General features: G+C 42.4%; 1 protein-coding gene across 9 annotated transcripts in view; it reads right to left on the bottom strand.

Moving 5' to 3' along the window:
- Positions 1-6534: 6534 nt before the first annotated feature.
- The window catches only part of PPP4R1 (protein phosphatase 4 regulatory subunit 1), a 61001-nt gene continuing 49504 nt past the window's right edge, over positions 6535-18031 (bottom strand). For all 9 annotated transcript variants that reach the window (XM_057397462.1, XM_057397463.1, XM_057397470.1 and 6 more), the window contains 8 exons: positions 15974-16066; positions 14507-14692; positions 12882-13043; positions 12203-12303; positions 10642-10762; positions 10414-10548; positions 9289-9430; positions 6535-7622 (listed from right to left, as the gene is read on the bottom strand). In XM_057397462.1, coding sequence (XP_057253445.1) covers positions 7459-7622; positions 9289-9430; positions 10414-10548; positions 10642-10762; positions 12203-12303; positions 12882-13043; positions 14507-14692; positions 15974-16066 — 1104 coding nt within the window. In that variant the 3' untranslated portion in view covers positions 6535-7458. The remainder of the gene's footprint in view (positions 7623-9288; positions 9431-10413; positions 10549-10641; positions 10763-12202; positions 12304-12881; positions 13044-14506; positions 14693-15973; positions 16067-18031) is intronic.

Here is an 18031-nt window from a genome sequence, read left to right as displayed (position 1 = left end):
GCCTCTGGCAAGGGGTTGCTTTTCCTGCCTGATGATCTCCCCAAAGGGGTTTGACTGCCCCAAGTCCCATAACAGCAGCATTACCCCAGTGCTCACAGGGCTTGTGGAGAAGCAATGCTAGCAGCAGTGATTTCAAAGGCAGCAGCTGCAAATACGCAGCCAAAAAAAAAACAAAGCTCATTTCAAATAAAATGGAAAGTAACTGAAACACAATAATCTGAGTGTGCTCTTCAGATCACTTTATAATCTGACATACCAATGCCAAGAACCTTGCACTGACCTATGAGCTGCAGCTCCCCTCCCACGGCACTAGTGATGCCTACTCCACAGGCCACCTCCACAGAGTCCATACATGCCTTGAATAACTCATTTAACTAATTCAAAGTTAGCAAGCATCATTTAAACTGGCTTAAAGTAAGACTCTTCTCAACAGTGTACAGCTTGCACATGATGAATACAACAGAACCTGTGTCACATCCTTTGGCCAAAACACCAGACAGACCTACCCTTACCGGAGTGAGGAAGCAATAGGCCTGCAGCATTACTGCTAGTGTTTTGGACTTAAAACTTAGGCGACAGACTGATGTGGCCCATTTGCTTTCCTCTTGAAGACCAAGTGCTTCCACTACACAGCGGTACTTCAGAGAAGTTGGGGGAGTGAGACAACCCCACACTTACTTACCTTTTTCAACACAAGCCTGGTCACTCAGTCTGAAACCCAAAGGAGGAGGGAGCACGGTGTAAGTCAGTCACTGGGAGTACACCACCAGTATGAATCAGGACACAGCAGACAGTTACTTGCATCGAACTGGAATTTACACTCATACTTCCTGAAATACTGCAGCTGTACAGTGAATCAGCTTCACACACCTTGCATTACAAACAGGGTCTTTTTTCCTCCCAATAAAGTCTCATCTGAAAAAATAACAGCCGGAAGTGAACTGTTGCTGCCTGAATGGCTGAAAAGAGGTGAGGGTGTTCGTTTTAGTTAGTTATTGAAAGAAAAGTTAAAAAACAACCAAGCAGTACTCCCCTCAGATCACATCCCTACCACAAGCCTAATAACATCACCTCTTGTCCAGCACCTTACAGGATTCCAGCCAGCTTTCCAGGGCTATGCACTTCCCACAACAGGGTTCTGATGCTGGCTCAGCTTCCTGCTCATGGAAGCAGAAGCCACCTGTTCTGATACAACTGTAGGTTTCTTCCCCAATGGTGAGGTGCTCTGAAAGTCTCCACCTTGGGCTGGAGCATCAGCACCCCCCAACCACCACCACCACCCCCCCCCTCAGACCCCCCCCACCCTTGGGCCCCCCCAAAGCCGCGGGACGGAGCCGGGAGGAAGAGCAGGGCTGTGGCCTTCATCCCCCCCCACCCCCAGCAGCAGCATCCTCATCCTCCCCCCCCCCCCTCCCCCGGGAATGATCCCAAATTCCTCTCACGGGCCCCGGGGGGGGGGGGGGGGGGCCTGGGGGGGGGAGGGGGTCCCCCAAATTCCCCCTCTCTGTGTCCATGGAAAACTCATTGGGATTGGGATCGTGATCCCTGGAACAGCCCCAGGGGAGGGGGGGGATCCTGGAGCTGGGTTGGGGGGGGGGGGGGGGGGATGATCCTGGGGTGCTCCTGGCCCCTGCCGCCCCCTCCCCCCCCCATCCCCCTCCAGATTGGGTGGTTTTGGTGTTTCCTCCAATAAAAGTGGTCTCTGAACACACGGGAAAAAAAATTTTTTGGGGGTCCTAGTGGACAACAGGATGACCATGAGCCAACACTGTGCCCTTGTGGCTAAGAAGGCCAATGGCATCCTGGGGTGTATTAGAAGAGGGGTGGTTAGTAGGTCGAGAGAGGTCCTCCTTCCCCTCTACTCTGCCCTGGTGAGACCGCATCTGGAATATTGTGTCCAGTTCTGGGCCCCTCAGTTCAAGAAGGACAGGGAGCTGCTGGAGAGAGTCCAGCGCAGGGCAACAAAGATGATTAAGGGAGTGGAGCGTCTCCCTTATGAGGAAAGACTGAGGGAGCTGGGTCTCTATAGTTTGGAGAAGAGGAGACTGAGGGGTGACCTTATCAGTGTCTATAAATATATAAAGGGGGAGTGTCACGAGGATGGAGCCAGGCTCTACTCAGTGGCAAACAATGATAGGACAAGGGGTAATGGGTACAAACTGGAACACAAGAGGTTCCACTTAAACTTGAGAAGAAACTTCTTCTCAGTGAGGGTGACGGAACACTGGAACAGGCTGCCCAGGGAGGTTGTGGAGTCTCCTTCCCTGGAGACATTCAAAACCCGCCTGGACGCATTCCTGTGTAACATTATCTAGGTGTTCCTGCTCCGGCAGGGGGATTGGACTAGATGATCTTTCGAGGTCCCTTCCAATCTCTAACATACTGTGATACTGTGTGATACTGTGAAAGTACTGCTGTACACCCCACTCCATCGTCCTTTATGACGAAGCTGCAGGACCACTGTACAGAAAGCTCCCACCTCCACCCCCTAGCTCCAGTACTAGTGCTGCAGGGATTCATTTTTACCTCTGTGTCCCCTGGCTGTAATTAAATGTAATGAAAATGTAATTGAAACCAAATTAATATTAAAGTATCAACCCACATCTCTTATCAAAAAGAGGTGTGACCATGCTTAATCTGTCAAGAGTTTTCACTTTTCAGCATGTACCTCTGACTCACAGTCCTTCATCCGCAGCGGGAAAAATGCCTCATCCAGACCAAATACGGCTTCCATCCAACAGCACAAGTTCTCTACAGTGTTCTTTAAGCATAACAGAGGATGGCTGCCAGTCATCCCAGTTCCAGGGAGACGAGGCACAGCCCCACTAGCCAAGCCTCAGCTACTGTGAAATAAATGACCATTGCAAGAGAAGTGGCCCAGCCCCATTTGAGCCTTTGTTGTCAGCTTACTCAAACTAAGCCTTTCTGGTTCTTACACAGGAAACCTGGATTGACTACAAGTAACTGTCATTTCTTTAGATGTTCTAACAGTGCCTCCCTCCCTCCTCCTCTCAGCAGCCTTGTTGAAACACATGCAGAGAAGCGTGCGCACTACCGTCACTTTCCAGTCCTCAACCAAAGCCACCCGTGGGTGGGTCATCCTCTGAAAACACTCCCCCTACGGAAACATTACTACACCTCTGCAAATGGGTCACGGGACTTCAAGCAGACGTGATTAGAGGGCTGTGAGATGACTGAACATCTGTTTACCTGTCTCTGCTAAGTCCCAGTGTATTTTAATGGGCTTGTTGTAGTCCAACCTCTACAGCAAGAGCCCTAAAACAGTCCCAGTACCCTGGGCTCTTTATTTTCCTCATCTAAGTAAAGTCAGTAAAACTAAAAGGCAGAGTCTGAAAGCACCCAGTGGGGAGAATCACTGTACCTATTTTCAGTGAGCTTCCTGTCAGTCTTGTATTCTTAAGGCAGTCTATCAGTATGTTCTAACTCTGCATATAAAGACAAGATTAATCACTTTAAATGTTCTTCCCATGTTGTCCAAATGCCAGCAGATAGGAAGACGAGTGTAAGAGAGGAGAGAACTGACAGGAGAGAACAAGCAGAATACAGAACTAGGTTTTGTCCATCTGCCTGTCCCTCTTCCCTCCCAACTAAGGCAGAGAGGTCCCCAGGCTGAAATTAGGTCAGAAAACATGAGCAATGCACCCAAATTTCCACGCCAAAGGGAACACAAGGAGACCTTGCCAACAGGAAGAGATCCAATTGAAGTGGAAGAGCATGCCTGAGCCACAGGAGAAGCTTCACCGTTCCCCCCTCTCTGCCCACTCACTGCCAATTCAAATCGGCCAGCTCTGAACCCTGACCTCTGACAGGGCAAAGGGGACAAACACCAGCAACTGAGGGGCATGATCCATTGACAGAACATGAAAACCATCACAGACCTACACCTACACTGAAGGGTTGCCAAGCCCCTGCAGGCATTTATTTCAGCTAGGCTGAAAACAGCTGCTGTTCTGCAGTCCTAGTAAACCTAGGATCTTGTCCACAGGGCCAGGAATTTGTGCAACAGCTATCTGGGACGTTCAAAACAGCAAAGACTGATTCCCAAGCATCAATCATACCTTGGTTAAAAACAAACTGCCCTCCAGAAGGTTCCAGACATTTGCCTGTTTCTGTGGGCATGGAATCTACATGAAAGCATGGTGAGGAAACGGCCCTACTAATTCCTGACATGTCTGGGAGGAACAACTGAAAACAGAGAACCTGCTATGAAAAACAACAAGTGGGAGAAAGGCAGACAGTGCATAACCATGACATGGGAATAAAAGGATTTCCCATGAAGAAGCTCCAAAAGGAATGAGCCAAGAGATTAAATAGAAAACAATGAAAATTGCTTGTGAAGGGCTGATTTGGTGTTCTACCAAGAAGGCGGGGATGGAGCTATGATACTGCCTTTGAGAAACTGCGGATCAACAGATGAAGATCTGGGAGCCACTTTCTGCTCAAGAGATCCAGACCAGAAGAGAAATGCATTGAGATACAAAGCTCAAATCTTTCTTCAGGAGACACACACACAATAAGGGGATTCACCAGGATCTTCGGCAGCATTCCCAGCTGCTGTCCCACATTAAAGAACAGCTCCTCTTTTCATCACTCAGAACCGAGATGTACATTTCCCCAAACCCCATACCCTTAGGGACAAATTGAAGCTTGACTTACTGACATCACTAACACTGCTGACATGAGATAATATCCTGTCAGTTCAGTAACACAGACCATATCCATCGGGCTGTAGATCAAATGCTCTCAGGCAATGCCAAGAATAAAGTGAGTCTTTCCTTCCCTCTCAGTTCTTGGGAATCACCAAATGAAGCAGAAAAGAGGCAGGCAGATCCGTGACATGTGGAGGAAAAAGAAGTAAACCAGCTATTTCTCTGAAGATGGTCTTTATTTGCTACATGCCAGCGGAACTGAGGCCCTCTACACCTGAAAACACTCAAGTCTTTCTTAGGAAAAGCCCCAAATTCCCTCAATTTTACAGGCCTGCATCAGTACTGAAGACAAAGAAAACAGAAATAAAGCATGTGGAAAATCTGTCTCATTTTTCTACTTAAAGATGCCTTACCCTTAAATAACTAGAAAATGCCTAAAGCGATCAGATATAGTGCTTCCTTTTAGTGGACTAGTGGAACAGTAAGCACAGTAATGGAATTAGGCTGGAACATGTTCATCGTGGACGCCAAACACAAGGATTTCTTTTTAAGTCCCAGTACTCCTCCAATGAATAGTACACTCTATTCGCAGCTAGAAAATAACCTGGAGCATGCTCTGGTCTGAGCAAAGAGCTGATCCCATTCACCTCAGAAATCACACACATGACCCAAATACAATTCAACTCTCATGACACTGAGGCAAAGCACAGACCAAGGGATTTATGTGCCCTGAGCAAAATGCAGAAATCGACTGGATTTCAACGTGTTATTTTCAAAATGGGAATCACCTGGCCTGGAAGAGGACTAGTGATTTGTGATTGTTCTCCATAGGGCAGCAGAGAGCGCCCAGAAATCCTCTTGCCCGAAAAGCTCATGGCTTTCTGATGATCTACTGTCACCAGACAGAGCACTGTCGCACTGCCTAGATCTCTGGGGACTCGTGTGTGGTTTCTGAACAATTATCAGACAACATGAGGAACTTGATGAGAATTATTACCTACCCCATCACCTGCACTACAGGAACTTGTGACCCGAGTGTATAGTTGCCTTCACAAATTTTAAGCAGATTTTGAAAAAAAACAACCAACCCAAATCACCAAAACCAAAATCACAAAAACCAAAGCAACCAAAAACCAAACCCCAACCCTAAAAAAGCACAGCAAAAATCAAACACTCCAAAAACCAAAACCCGTCAAGTTTCAAGGCAGAGAGAGATGACAGTATCTTAACCACCTCTAGGTGTTAGGGAATAGAAAAGCAGGCCTCTGAGGAGTAAACAGCAACTGGAGTTTACTAGAGAAGAAAATGCACAAGAATGTTTTCCCAAGAACACAGGGGAAAGACAAACCTGCCTGGGGCTGAGCTGCCTGAGTACCAGCCACCTGACTGATAAAGTGTTCTGCTAACATACATCAAAGATAAGCTGCCACAGCCATTTCTACCTCTGCAGGAAAATAAGCTTCATGCACTTCAGGTTCAGCATGCTGGAGGAAGGTTGATTTAAGCAAGTCGCCCCTGGAAGACAGAGAAGGAAATACTGTCTCAGTCATTTTAAATGACAGGAAAGGATTAGGGACTGAGGACAGACTAAGGGTAGTTTCAGCTCACAAAATCCAGACTGAGGTGAATATTCACACTCAACTTCAGCAAAGATGCCATTTCACGCTGGAGTGACAGGTTCCCAAGCGCAAGAGGGACGCTCGAAAGAGAATCTAGCAAAACCTCAATTACACAGCCAAAGTACATCTGTGCTACTGGAGGATGTTCTATCTCAAAATGAAATATTCTTCACAGACATTAAGCAAACTTCTTCACGCTACAACAGCCATCGAAGTGTAAAGAACTAGGAGAAAAAATAGGCCACTTAAAGTTCAAACTTATTCTTTTAATGTCTTAAAAAGGTCACAAGATTGCTTTCAATCTTATTAATAAATTTTATTTGGACAAGTAGAGAACAACTTGTATCACAACAGCTTTAAACAACATGATTAAAGACTGCAGCACTCCAAGGAGGCTCTCAGATATGTACAGTATATGAAGAAAAAGGTTGCACCTCAGAGCCGATCATGATCAAGTTAAAAATACCTGACTTAAAGTACATGTGCTAATAAATTTCCTTTAGGTCATGACCAGCATGAAAATAATTAGGACACAGGTACTCAGCAAAGTTTTCTGCTAATGGGTACAGCAATATGCTGCATTTAAGGATTAAAATCAAATACTAGTTTAGTGTTAGCACTGAGCCCTTACGAGAAATCCAAATTTCTACTTTTCCCCATTTACAAACATCAAAGCTATTCCCGCTTAAGGGTGTGCCCAGCTGCACACAAATCAAGTCCGTGAATGATAAAAACTTTTTAGCACTAATACTGGAGGTCTTACATCCCGGTATAAATCTGCCTTTCTGGCCATCTCATCTATCAGTTGCTACAGAAAATACTCGCTAAGTTAACTCCTCAGGAGAAACAATGCAGGTCTCTGGAAATCACATCCTTTCTACAATGAAAATGATCTGCCAATTCAAGTTTCATTTGTTGAGGAAGACAGAAGATTTAAGGCTTCGGTGGCAAAAATAATCCTCTGAGCCGTGTTTTTCTAAAGTCAAGCTGATACAGGTTTACTTTTCCTTGACCTGAAATCCCTGGTATCAGGTTTAGAAAACATCCACCTGTTACATCTGGCAAGAAATCTCTCCTTCCAAAGAGGTTGTCAGAGATCAACCATTTTAGAAGCATTTGAGGATAGTTTGTTTAAAAAATTTTTTAATTATAGCAACATTCAGAACTTTTTAATAAGTCGATGAAGCAGTGCTCATGGCATCGTCTGCGATTTTGGTACTGGCAGGGTGTATGCTTGCAAAATACTTGACATCACTGTCATCATCCATTTGAAGAGCCATTATTGTTTGTTCCACAGCCTCTTGGTGAGAGTTGGCAGAATTCAGAAAATACTCTGTAAAAGAAAATGCACAAGACTTAAAGGAGGAAAAGGCAGCAGAGAGTTCAATGCAAACCTGAGCGCGCTGTCACGAGGTTCAAAATCTCAGGAGACAGTGCACACGTTCAGTCAAACTGGAATATCTGAGCAGGCACGCAACACACTTCTGAGTATACCTAGGAATTTAGCTTAAAAAAGTGTATCATTCCATATTTCAGAGCACAGTTGCTGTAACAGTGCTTTTAGAATACAGGAGTTCTATAGCCCTTCAATGTAAAAGTAAGCGTGACAGACACCATGATCAAAAACGAAGAGGAAAAAAACTCTACAAGAGACTCCGGAATGTGCTTGTATCTGTGATGAAGTAAAGGTATCACAAATCCACGGCCATGCCATTTCACTGGCAGACTTGCTAAATAATTATCAAACAATAAAATTAAGATAATATGAAACAAGAGTGGAAGAAGTTCCAGCACCTGACAGTTTTCATGAACTACACAAGTTGCATAAATGCAGTGTAACCACATACAGCTCACAGGAGCAGCAGTTTAGATCTGGAGGTTTAAAATCTTCTAGACTTGTTTTTTAAATCTGCATTTCCTATCTATCCACCACTCCTAATCATACGCACATCATCTCTATGAGGCTGGGACTACCTGTATTATAAGCTTACATAGTGGCAATGCAGAATGGAGGTGTACCACCCAGGTGGGGAACACATCGGTAACAAGGACAACAACAAAAATATTAATATTACATGGTAACAGGAAGAGTAATGACAGCCTTGGCACAGTTAACAGAGAATAAATTACTGCACATCAGCTACTTCATCTTAACTGTCTACATATGCTTATTCAATCTCCAGCATGCACAAGGCAGCTAGCAATAGTTCTCACTCTGTTGGCATTTTTCTTCACACTTCCTACACTAGGAACAACAGTCTTCAGGCCGTTGCATGGTTTTGAGAAAGAAAGTGACCAAAACTGGATGAAGTATCCTAAGTGAAGACACTCTGCCAGTTTGCAAAATAGAGCAGTATTTTCAATGTTATTTTCCCTAGCAGTGTTTTGGACTCTGAGCACAGCTGACTCTTCTGGCATTTACTATGCACTGGGGATGCTTTCCTAAGCAAAGTCTGCAATTTGAAAGTTGCATGTCTAATTTCCTTGAGAAGACTTCAGAGGAACTTTCTTTCCACTGCTACCATAAAATATGAAAGCAAACAGCAGCCATCTCTTCTCCCCCAGTGAGAAAACACACAGCAAATTTGTACAGAGTTTTTATTTCTTATTTTTATAACACAGAACATCAACAGAATATTTTTATTAACCAAATAAAAGGCACTGCTCAACAACTTCACAATTCCTAGTTGTTCATTTGTGCTTTCTATGCCTTGATGACATTTCTACAAACCAGCTAATTGAGGGAAAATGGCACCAAAAGAACAGGCTGGTGTATGAGCAAGAACTCGTATTTCCTCAGCATTACACAACAGTGGCCCTGATTCCATAACATGGTTCATGGCTTTATCTCAGCCAAGTTAACATCCCACACCAAGAAGACTGTAAAAGCAAGGAGTAATCCACATGTGATGTCGATTCTCCTTTCCCTGCTGACTGTAGAAAACAGGAGAGACAAAAAGATACCCTGTCAGCCCACGGCAACTCTTTCAGCCACTAACCTTTCTCTAAAAGGGTTTGCTTTAGTGTTTTTGCAAGCAGGACTCGAACATTTGGAACCCTGTCAGATGCCAAGTGTAGCAAGTGTGGCAACAGATGCACAGCAAACTGGTCCATGGGCAGGCAATCATCTTCACTGATAGTCTGGCAAGGAGACAGAAGAAATTTCCTTAGATTTCAGCATGTATAATCCCAACACGTAAACAGAGCTAACATTACCTTCACAGCACGAACACAGTAGGCAGTATCCACAAAATTGTAAAACATGGTACAATACTTTCTAGCACAAAGTCATACAAAATAAAGCAAGTCAGGGTTGAAGAAATTCAGGCTCAGTTAGAAGCTCATTTTATTTTGTATGAAGCCTGGCAACTTCCTTATTTCTACTGTTTTATTCAGTCACTGTATCATTTGAAAACAAGGAAGTAAAAAACCTTCCCAATACTTTTCAAGATTGATTTAGTCTTTGTTCTAACTAGGTACTGTATCAAGATAAGAATGGTCCATCTTAATAAATGTCTGCTGCACCAAACTATTTCTCTAAGCTCAAAGCTAACATACCTCCAAATACTTAAGAGACCTGTTCCATTTGGGCAACAGTCGTATTGCCTCCCAGTCTGCACCTCTGCTACAGGCTCCAAATTTGACCATTTCTTGGTCATTTCCTTGGGACACCAACTAATATCAACTTCCCTGCTTATTTTGCTGAGAAAATGTTGCTATTGACCAAGCTGCACTAACTGGCTAAGGAGATACAGGCAAGTCTTGGTGCTTGATTTTTAAAGGGTAACCCAAAAAAATGGTAGGCATGCTATAAAAATCTCACTTCAGGCTGAGTAATAAGACAGCCTCCCAACTCAGGGATTATTTTGCTATGCTTTTGTTTAATACTCAGATTTCAGAACCTGATGTTAATATGCTAAGCTAAAGATGCATCCGAGCATCTATGGAGTAACACTGAAGAAAGCAGCCATGAAAGCTATTCACTTGGAAACAAAGAAAAGAAAATAGCATCAACAGACAGCTGAAGAGTTCCAGCTGCTCTCCCCCCTTAATTCTTACCACCACCACCACATCCCCTCACCCCAAAACCAGAAAGGATGATCAAAAAAAAAACAACATTTCACCTGGCAAATAAAGACAAAAGTTTGACGACCAGACCATTTGCGGCATCTACAGAACTTTTCAACAAGTTCATTCATGAGGTCTACCACGAAGGTTGGCGTTGAGGCCATGTACAGCTTTTTTACCATTTCACTAACCTTGAAGAAGGAATAAGAAAAAAAATACAAAAATCACTTCTGACCAACCCTCAGAAGAAGTATGAAATCCTGAATTTACTTAGATTGCTTTACCAGCTTGTAAGAAATCCAACGGACAGAAGACACTTTGTCTGCACAGAGGCTGAAAGCGATAGGTCGCAAGTAGTCATAAATGTCTCTGGCACTGTACAGATCTAGAAGCAAGATCAGTTGCCTACAAGATGAAAGAAGAACCAGAGTATGTTATAAGAAGAAAAGTAGCTTTAACTATTACTTCTGATCATTTATATGATGACACTTGCCAAATATGCAATATGGCCATAACAAAGTTACTGAAAAGTAAAATCTTTCATTTTTCAATGCCAGCAGTTTGACTATGGGTCATTTGCAAATTTTAGATTACCACTTATTCACAATAATGGCAAAATGCTAAATGAGCTCAACGAAGGAAAAACGGGGAGAGGCAAGGGAACCTGGTCACTTAAGTACACTGATTTATCAGATCAATAAAATTCCTCTACTTAGGAGTATACTGGAGAACTAGCGAAATTATCAGTCTTCAATGCGTATTGAGTTGATTAAGATTTCAGCAGGTTGCAGAAATTAGTATGTCATGAACAGTAGAAATTATGTCAAAAGAAGCGGCATGACATGTTACAAGCAGCCAAATGAAGGTTTCTGTATCAGCAGCAACAGCTAAGTGATTTGTACTTACTAAATCGAAACTAACACTTAAACGTAGGAAAAACATCATGATATCAAGATCAGTTTTGAGGTAACTCTAATCTCAAAAGATGCACTGTAATAAGTCACTACTACATGCTTATTTCAGCACTCCTGCTAGAGAAGCCTCTGTCACATAGTATCTTCTCACAGGTTAAGTGCTGCAGCTTTGATCATCTTGGTGGCCTTCTGCTGAACTTGTTCATCAGCACTTTCCTGTATTGGTATAGATGCATTACTCCACATGAGTGCTGACTAGAAGGGGCTAATCTGTTCCCTCAATATGCTGATTGTGCTCCTGTTGATACAGACCAAGATTGTGCTGCCAGGACACACTGCTGGCTCACGTTTGGCTCACCAGAGCAGCTCCCAGGGCAGCTAGTCCTCACTCTGTCTCACTGTCAGAGGCTCTTTCTTCCCACATGCAGGACTTGGCATCTGTCCCTTGCTGAATTTCATAGGCCACTTCCTCTGCTAGCTCTCCTGAGCAACTTGACCCTTAAGAGCTGCCTCCCATAGGAGTCTGCCTACCAGTCCCATGAAAAAGCCAAAGTGCTACTCACTTTCCTCAGTCCCCCCTCAAGATCTACATCTCCTGTGTTTCATGATCATGAATTCAGCCTACTCCTCAAATACAGCAACTTGAAGTCTAACTGCTAGAACACTTCTACTGACTTCAAAAGCAACCAGCTGTTGTCTTCTCTTTTGGCAGCTTCTCAACATATGGTGATGGAAAGAGACATTCAAGTTCCAACTACTGTGATATACAATTATGGTGAATTTTTAAGGAAGGGAGACACATAGAGGAGGATAAGGACTATCCGCTAATTAGGAGTGAAATAAAGAATGTCACCGTGAAACACCTATTCTGTGATTTTAACATTTTAAAATATCTGTAAAAATAAAAATAAGCATCCAGAAAACTACGTACTCAGCCAGCTCAGCACGGAAACGCCAGTTCCTGCTGTTATCAGTCACTAGGAATTCCTGCAGCTGATAAAGATACTCTCGTCTTTTGTCAAGATGAAGAAGCTGTAACAGTAAATACAAACTTACATAAAAAAATGTAAGCTACAAGCAGCAGATAGATTAAGAGTTTTAAAATACAATTAATAAAACACTTGCTTTTGACGAAAAAAAAAATCTTTAGTAGGTGAAATCCTATCATGCTTAAGTGTGTGAAATCACATGGGGCAAACTAAAAACAAACTCTGATCTAGTCTCTTCTTTTACTCTGGGAAATGAGGGGTAGGCAGAAAAGTGCTGCTTTTAAAGGTTTTGTGAGCTTCAGGTCCAAAAAAGAGGCAGTTATAGAGAAACTCTAAAGGAAATCTGAGAAGTAAGCTGCATAGAGAGGTTAGACCACCAAAAAACTTAGTATCATCCACTGCCACCTACATTACTTATTGAATAAACATTCACAAATGAGGCTCTTCAGAGAAAAGAGCCTATCAGCAACACAGAACTGCAAAACATACTCTAGTATTCAACAGACATCTGTATGGATTCCCTCAAAGAGTTAAACCAGTGCTATGTTAAAAAGCAAGTACATAGGAAGAAATGAAGCAAAATACATAACTGCACTTGACTGCAGTTGAATGCAGACATACCTTCAGGAAGTCATGCAGGTGTTTAAGCACACCTATCCTCACTTCATCTAGATCTTTTAAAAAGCCGTTGAAGACAGGAACTAGATCTCCAGCTGTAAGCTGGTCTCCAAGGATAACTGCAAGTTCATGTATAGAAAATGCTAGTGTCCGCCGAACCTTCCACTGTAAAATAACAAACAAATCATTTTTATTGATGCTGCAGTTCTATTTTAATTTGAGGGTCAGTATCCAAGCAGACTACAGTACTTACATACATTCAATAGTGTCTCATGCAGTAAATAACAAAGGAAAAAAAAAGGGGGGGGGGGGGGGGGGGGAGAGAGAAGAAAAGACAAGTGACAAGGTATCATTTCTTCCACTTGAATATCAAGGACCTAAGGCAAATAAAAGTAACGAAAATATTTTACTTTTTCCAAGTGCTGGGAAAGAAAATAGCACTTCTGACATCAGTGACACAATCTTCCACGCTTTGCTTTAAATTCTCTTGGGTAAATCAGTTCCATACTACTTCCCTCTCACTTGTTTAATTTATAAAACAGAATAAGATACATATCCCACGATATTTCAGCTGGTGCATTTTAGCTTCCATAATAGGTAAAGTTTCATCCATACTGAGTGCCCAGCAGTCCAAGGACCAGAAATGCTTACACTCATCCTAAATTGAGGGACCACTGTTTTAAAAGAGTAACTATTTTAAGTATTTTTAAAAATAAAATATTACCTATTCTTTAGCCAGCATGTTTTCTTTTGCCCTGGGTTGGTGATTCAATCTTATTTCAGATTAGATTTGTGACATACTCTGGACAGACTGGAATACAGGGCAATCTGGTTTTACTTTTGTCCTGGGTTAAAAATTTATTAGCAAGCTTTTTTTAATGGCTGCAAAAGAGTCTGGAAACTATGAGCAACAGCCATGTTACTTGCTACATATCACTGAGAGCTGCTGCTCTGACACAGCGAGCAACAAGTTAAAGAGAGGTGAAACAATCTGAGACTATTTAAAAAAATGAGTATCTCCAAAAAAGGAAACCAGGGAGGACTGAGAAACTGTGAACCAACAGTAAAATGCACGAAGCCACCTCCTAACCACCTGACAAGAAGGAAAATGCTGCCATTTCCAGTGTTTATTTTTAAAAAGAGCAGTGCTGCATGGTGATAGTGATGTTATTCCCTTATGACTAACTAGATGTAGCCCCAAAAGGCCACCAAGAAGCCTGGTGTGAGGCTGACTCACTGAGCTCCAGACATGCCTACAGCGGCACATGTCTGTGCACGCACAGCAGCACAGTCCAAATTCTCATACCTTTGAGAATCCCAAGCACTGCCATAAAATCTCAAGCAAGCAGAGGAAATCAGAGATATCTCCTCACATTCCTGCTGAGGATCTATCTCTCAAACTGCACCACTTCTTTACTACCTGAGCACCACACACAGCTTCCTCTGAGACAACTGTTACAACTTTCATTCATTATAGAAATAAGTAATATCGGCAATAGAAAGTTCTATGTAAAAAGCAGAGCAACCAAATATCCAGTAAAGGAGGTAGATCATCACAGAAGCTCAGATTATTCATGGTCACACCACAGAAGTTCACATCAATCACCGTCAGAGCTTCTTGAGCTTACCTGCATGTCAGATGCCAGTGTCTCATAGGTATCTTTCAAACAGTGCCAATTCTGCCTGCCTAATGTAAGTGCCACACCTGGCAGGCTGTAGGCACAGTGTTTGGCAATCTCGTTATCAACCGTTTGTGCGCGAGAGGGATCAGTCATTGATAAATACTGATCCAGCAAGGCTTGAGGTACAACATCCTACAGGAAGAAAAGGGTAGAATGCTTACACTGTTTCCAGTAAGTCCTCATAAGGCTTACTAAAATTCCAGGGCACACAATTTTTCCCCTACAGCTACAGAGTATTATTTAATTACAATCTCTTGATAAGAATGTAAAGTTCCTAAGTTCCACCAAAAAGTTCCAAAGAAACAATGGCACAACCGGGGGCTATTTGAAAACATACAGACCAGCCTAACAGATGGGTGGGTGGATCACTGTCTACTTAGGCAGACCAGGAAATTAAGAGACTATCTTCTGCCTTTCCACAAGCATTCAGGCTCTCATGCTGTGCAGACTGGCTGTTTTTACTCATCCACAAAAATAGGCAGAACAGCAAATTACGACACTTGCTCAAAAATCATTTTCCTATTCCTCTCAAAGTCTTGGGGAGGTGGGGAGTAAAAAACTAAATTAAAATCCCTTGGGAAAAGGGCAGAGTAGAGGTATAGTATGTTCAAAATTGCCATAAAACTTCCTAAGTAGTCAGCAGGAAGGAGAAGGCCTCTCCAGAGATAAAGACCTCTGGTGAAGACCAATCCTTCTGTCCACCAAGAAATTAAAGCATTTGAACTACAGTTTTGTGAAAACCTCTTTGCACTGATTTCAATGCTGTCCTTGCTTCAGCTGTTGTCATTTTATCTCAGGCACTGATTCTACCCAAAGGGGTGCACCAGCATTTCCCTAACACAGCTACTAAATAGCTTGGCTCACATAAGCAGCAAGAGGGACTGAGGTTCCCAGTCAAGGGAATCACCTTAGTGTGGGGTGGCACACTTTATAATGAACTGTGTAGCAACAAACATTTGATTCCTTTTGGGAAAAAACAACAAAGAGACAGTTTTAGCTTATGAAACTCTTTCACAGCTTTGCTGTGAAAAGCTGACAAGGGGTGGGAGTGGTTCCACTCAAAACACTTAACAAAAAAATCCCATCTCCTCAATAACCTAATTTACATTACAGGGTAGTTTCTGGAGAAAAGGAAAGCAAACGAAACCAGAGCCTGAAAGTCTATGACAACCATTACACCTCATGTCAAAAAATGCTGTCATCTCTTATACATAATTGAAACAGAATCAAATGCTGAATTAAGCCATTATCTCTGGAAACAAAGATTATTTTAGAACTACTTATTTAAGAGGTTTGCTGTATTTAATAGCAACTACATCAGAAATTAAATGCATAACAGAAATCCCCATATATGTAAGAAAAAAACCACTTATCTGATACATGTAGAAAAAAACAGAAGTCACTGCCATTTACCTGTACTTTGGATTTTCTTTCTTCTTCAGGGCTGAAACTGTTAGTGCTCAAATCTGAATCATTATGAATATAGTGAAGTGTAGAATCCATATTCTATGAAAGAAAAGAAGAAAAAAGGTTACACAAAATACATATTGAACAAAAAACAGATGTCTACATGAAGAAGTGCTGACCTCACCTCAGGGTCTTTTTCTGAGATTAAAGGAATACATGTTTCATATCAAATACAATTTTGCTACAGCCCAAAATCAAAAGGTCTGTAAAATAAATCTTTTTCCTTTAAATTTCAAACGCTTGCTCCTCGCACTCTTACTCTATTTTGGGTCTCACAGAATCACAGGAAAGAAGTACCTTTGAGACTGCATTAGGGAAAATGTAACTAACATATGGGTCACACTGCTTCTCCCCTGAAGGGAAAAATAAAATATCTGTAATGGATTTTGTTGGATTTGTTGCTTTGGATTTGGTCAAAAGCTCAAAACAAAGCCACCACCATGCTTAAGAGCAGAAACTGATGAGACGTATGCTGTTTCTACTTTCCTAAAAGTAATTATTCTAGTATCTTCTCTACCGATGACCTTCAACTTTTAACAGAGTACTAGTGGACCACAGCTGCTGACACTACCCATCACTCCTTTCAGCAGTTCCATTAAAATCACATTTAACAATCATTCAAGTATCCTGGCTACACATCTGGACCTTGAAGATAAGGCCTGTGACTCTGTTTCTTATCTCTACCAATTAGCAGAGGTGTGATATGCTATGATAAACTGCTGCTGAGAGGGTGCACTGCCACTCTACATCAGTGGAGTTCCCTGAATACTATGGACTTTGCATAATCAGCTGTGAATTTCAAGATGTGATGAATATTTGAAAAGCTGATAAGGCTGCTATGTGGTAGAACAGGACAAGAGCATTTTTGCTAGGTATGAGCCATGGTATCTATCCACAGATGCTGCAGGGTGAGCTCTCAGGGTCAACACAAGCACTGAGAACATGCCTACCCTACCAGCTGTTCAGCTCGGTTTGACAATGATAATTTTCCAGCGAAGTATAAACTTCTTCAAAAATAGCCTCCAGGATACAATCTGTCTTCCTTGGTTTGACTTCAGACAGTTGCTTTTTCCTCTTCCATGAGCTGATTTCCTCTAAGCACTGGGATATAATTTTAGTCACTGAGATACATAATTACAGGTGATAAATGATAAATGCAGAGCTGTAAGGCAACTGCATACAGCAGCCCAAAGTCACCTGTACTTGAGTGGCCCAGGTGCACAGGACCAAAGGCTAGCCGCCCATTCTGCTACAATAAAAATAAGACGACTCCATCTCACAATCTCTGCTACCCCAGCTCTCAAAGGCTAAGCTAAAAATAATACTTCGTTGATTGAACTAAGTTCAGCTACTAAATATACTGAAGGGTGGCACAGATGGGAACATTTTTACCCAGTCGCTTCTAAAGTCAAGTATGCGTTCCAGGAAGGAAGATCTTCAGTACAGAACCAAAGCATTAGTCCGTATTTAAGTCAATGCACTATCTCTATTCCTGTAGATGAAGTTCCATCTGTACTTTACCATGTAACATGCATACACTGAACTGAACACTGTAGAGAGCCAGGATATAAAAATTCAGCAGGGTTTAACCTGAAAGTTTCTTGCATGCCATACTGGTGAACCACCACCTCTGAGATGCAAAATCTCTGTCATGGCCTTACAAACCTCTTATGTGAGTGCAGTGATCCGGTCTCATGGCATTCACCCTCTTCTTAAAGAGAGGTACTTGTGACAGACAAGAGTGGGCTGATTTTAAGCCAGTCTCCTTTGTCTTTCATTTTCCTTCCCTTCTCTATCTCTAACCATTAAAAAAAAGGAGGACACCCATACCCACCCACTGAGAATATGACTTGAGGGGTTTCTGGAGGCTTACATTCACTTATCAAACCTTACAAAGAACATGCAGCCTAAAGAAACTAAAAGTGGTGGCTCTTGAGGAAAATATAAAACAGATACCCTCATCCTCAACAAAGGTACTTCATCTCTATCTGAAATTCTTATCTG

Source organism: Pezoporus wallicus, unplaced genomic scaffold, assembly GCF_028554395.1.
Source record: "Pezoporus wallicus isolate ANWC-B61680 ecotype Strahan unplaced genomic scaffold, APGP_CSIRO_Pwel_v1 contig_227, whole genome shotgun sequence".
Classification (NCBI taxonomy): domain Eukaryota; kingdom Metazoa; phylum Chordata; class Aves; order Psittaciformes; family Psittacidae; genus Pezoporus; species Pezoporus wallicus.
Note: the sequence above shows the minus strand (reverse complement) of the source record. Positions and strands in the feature narration are given on the sequence as shown.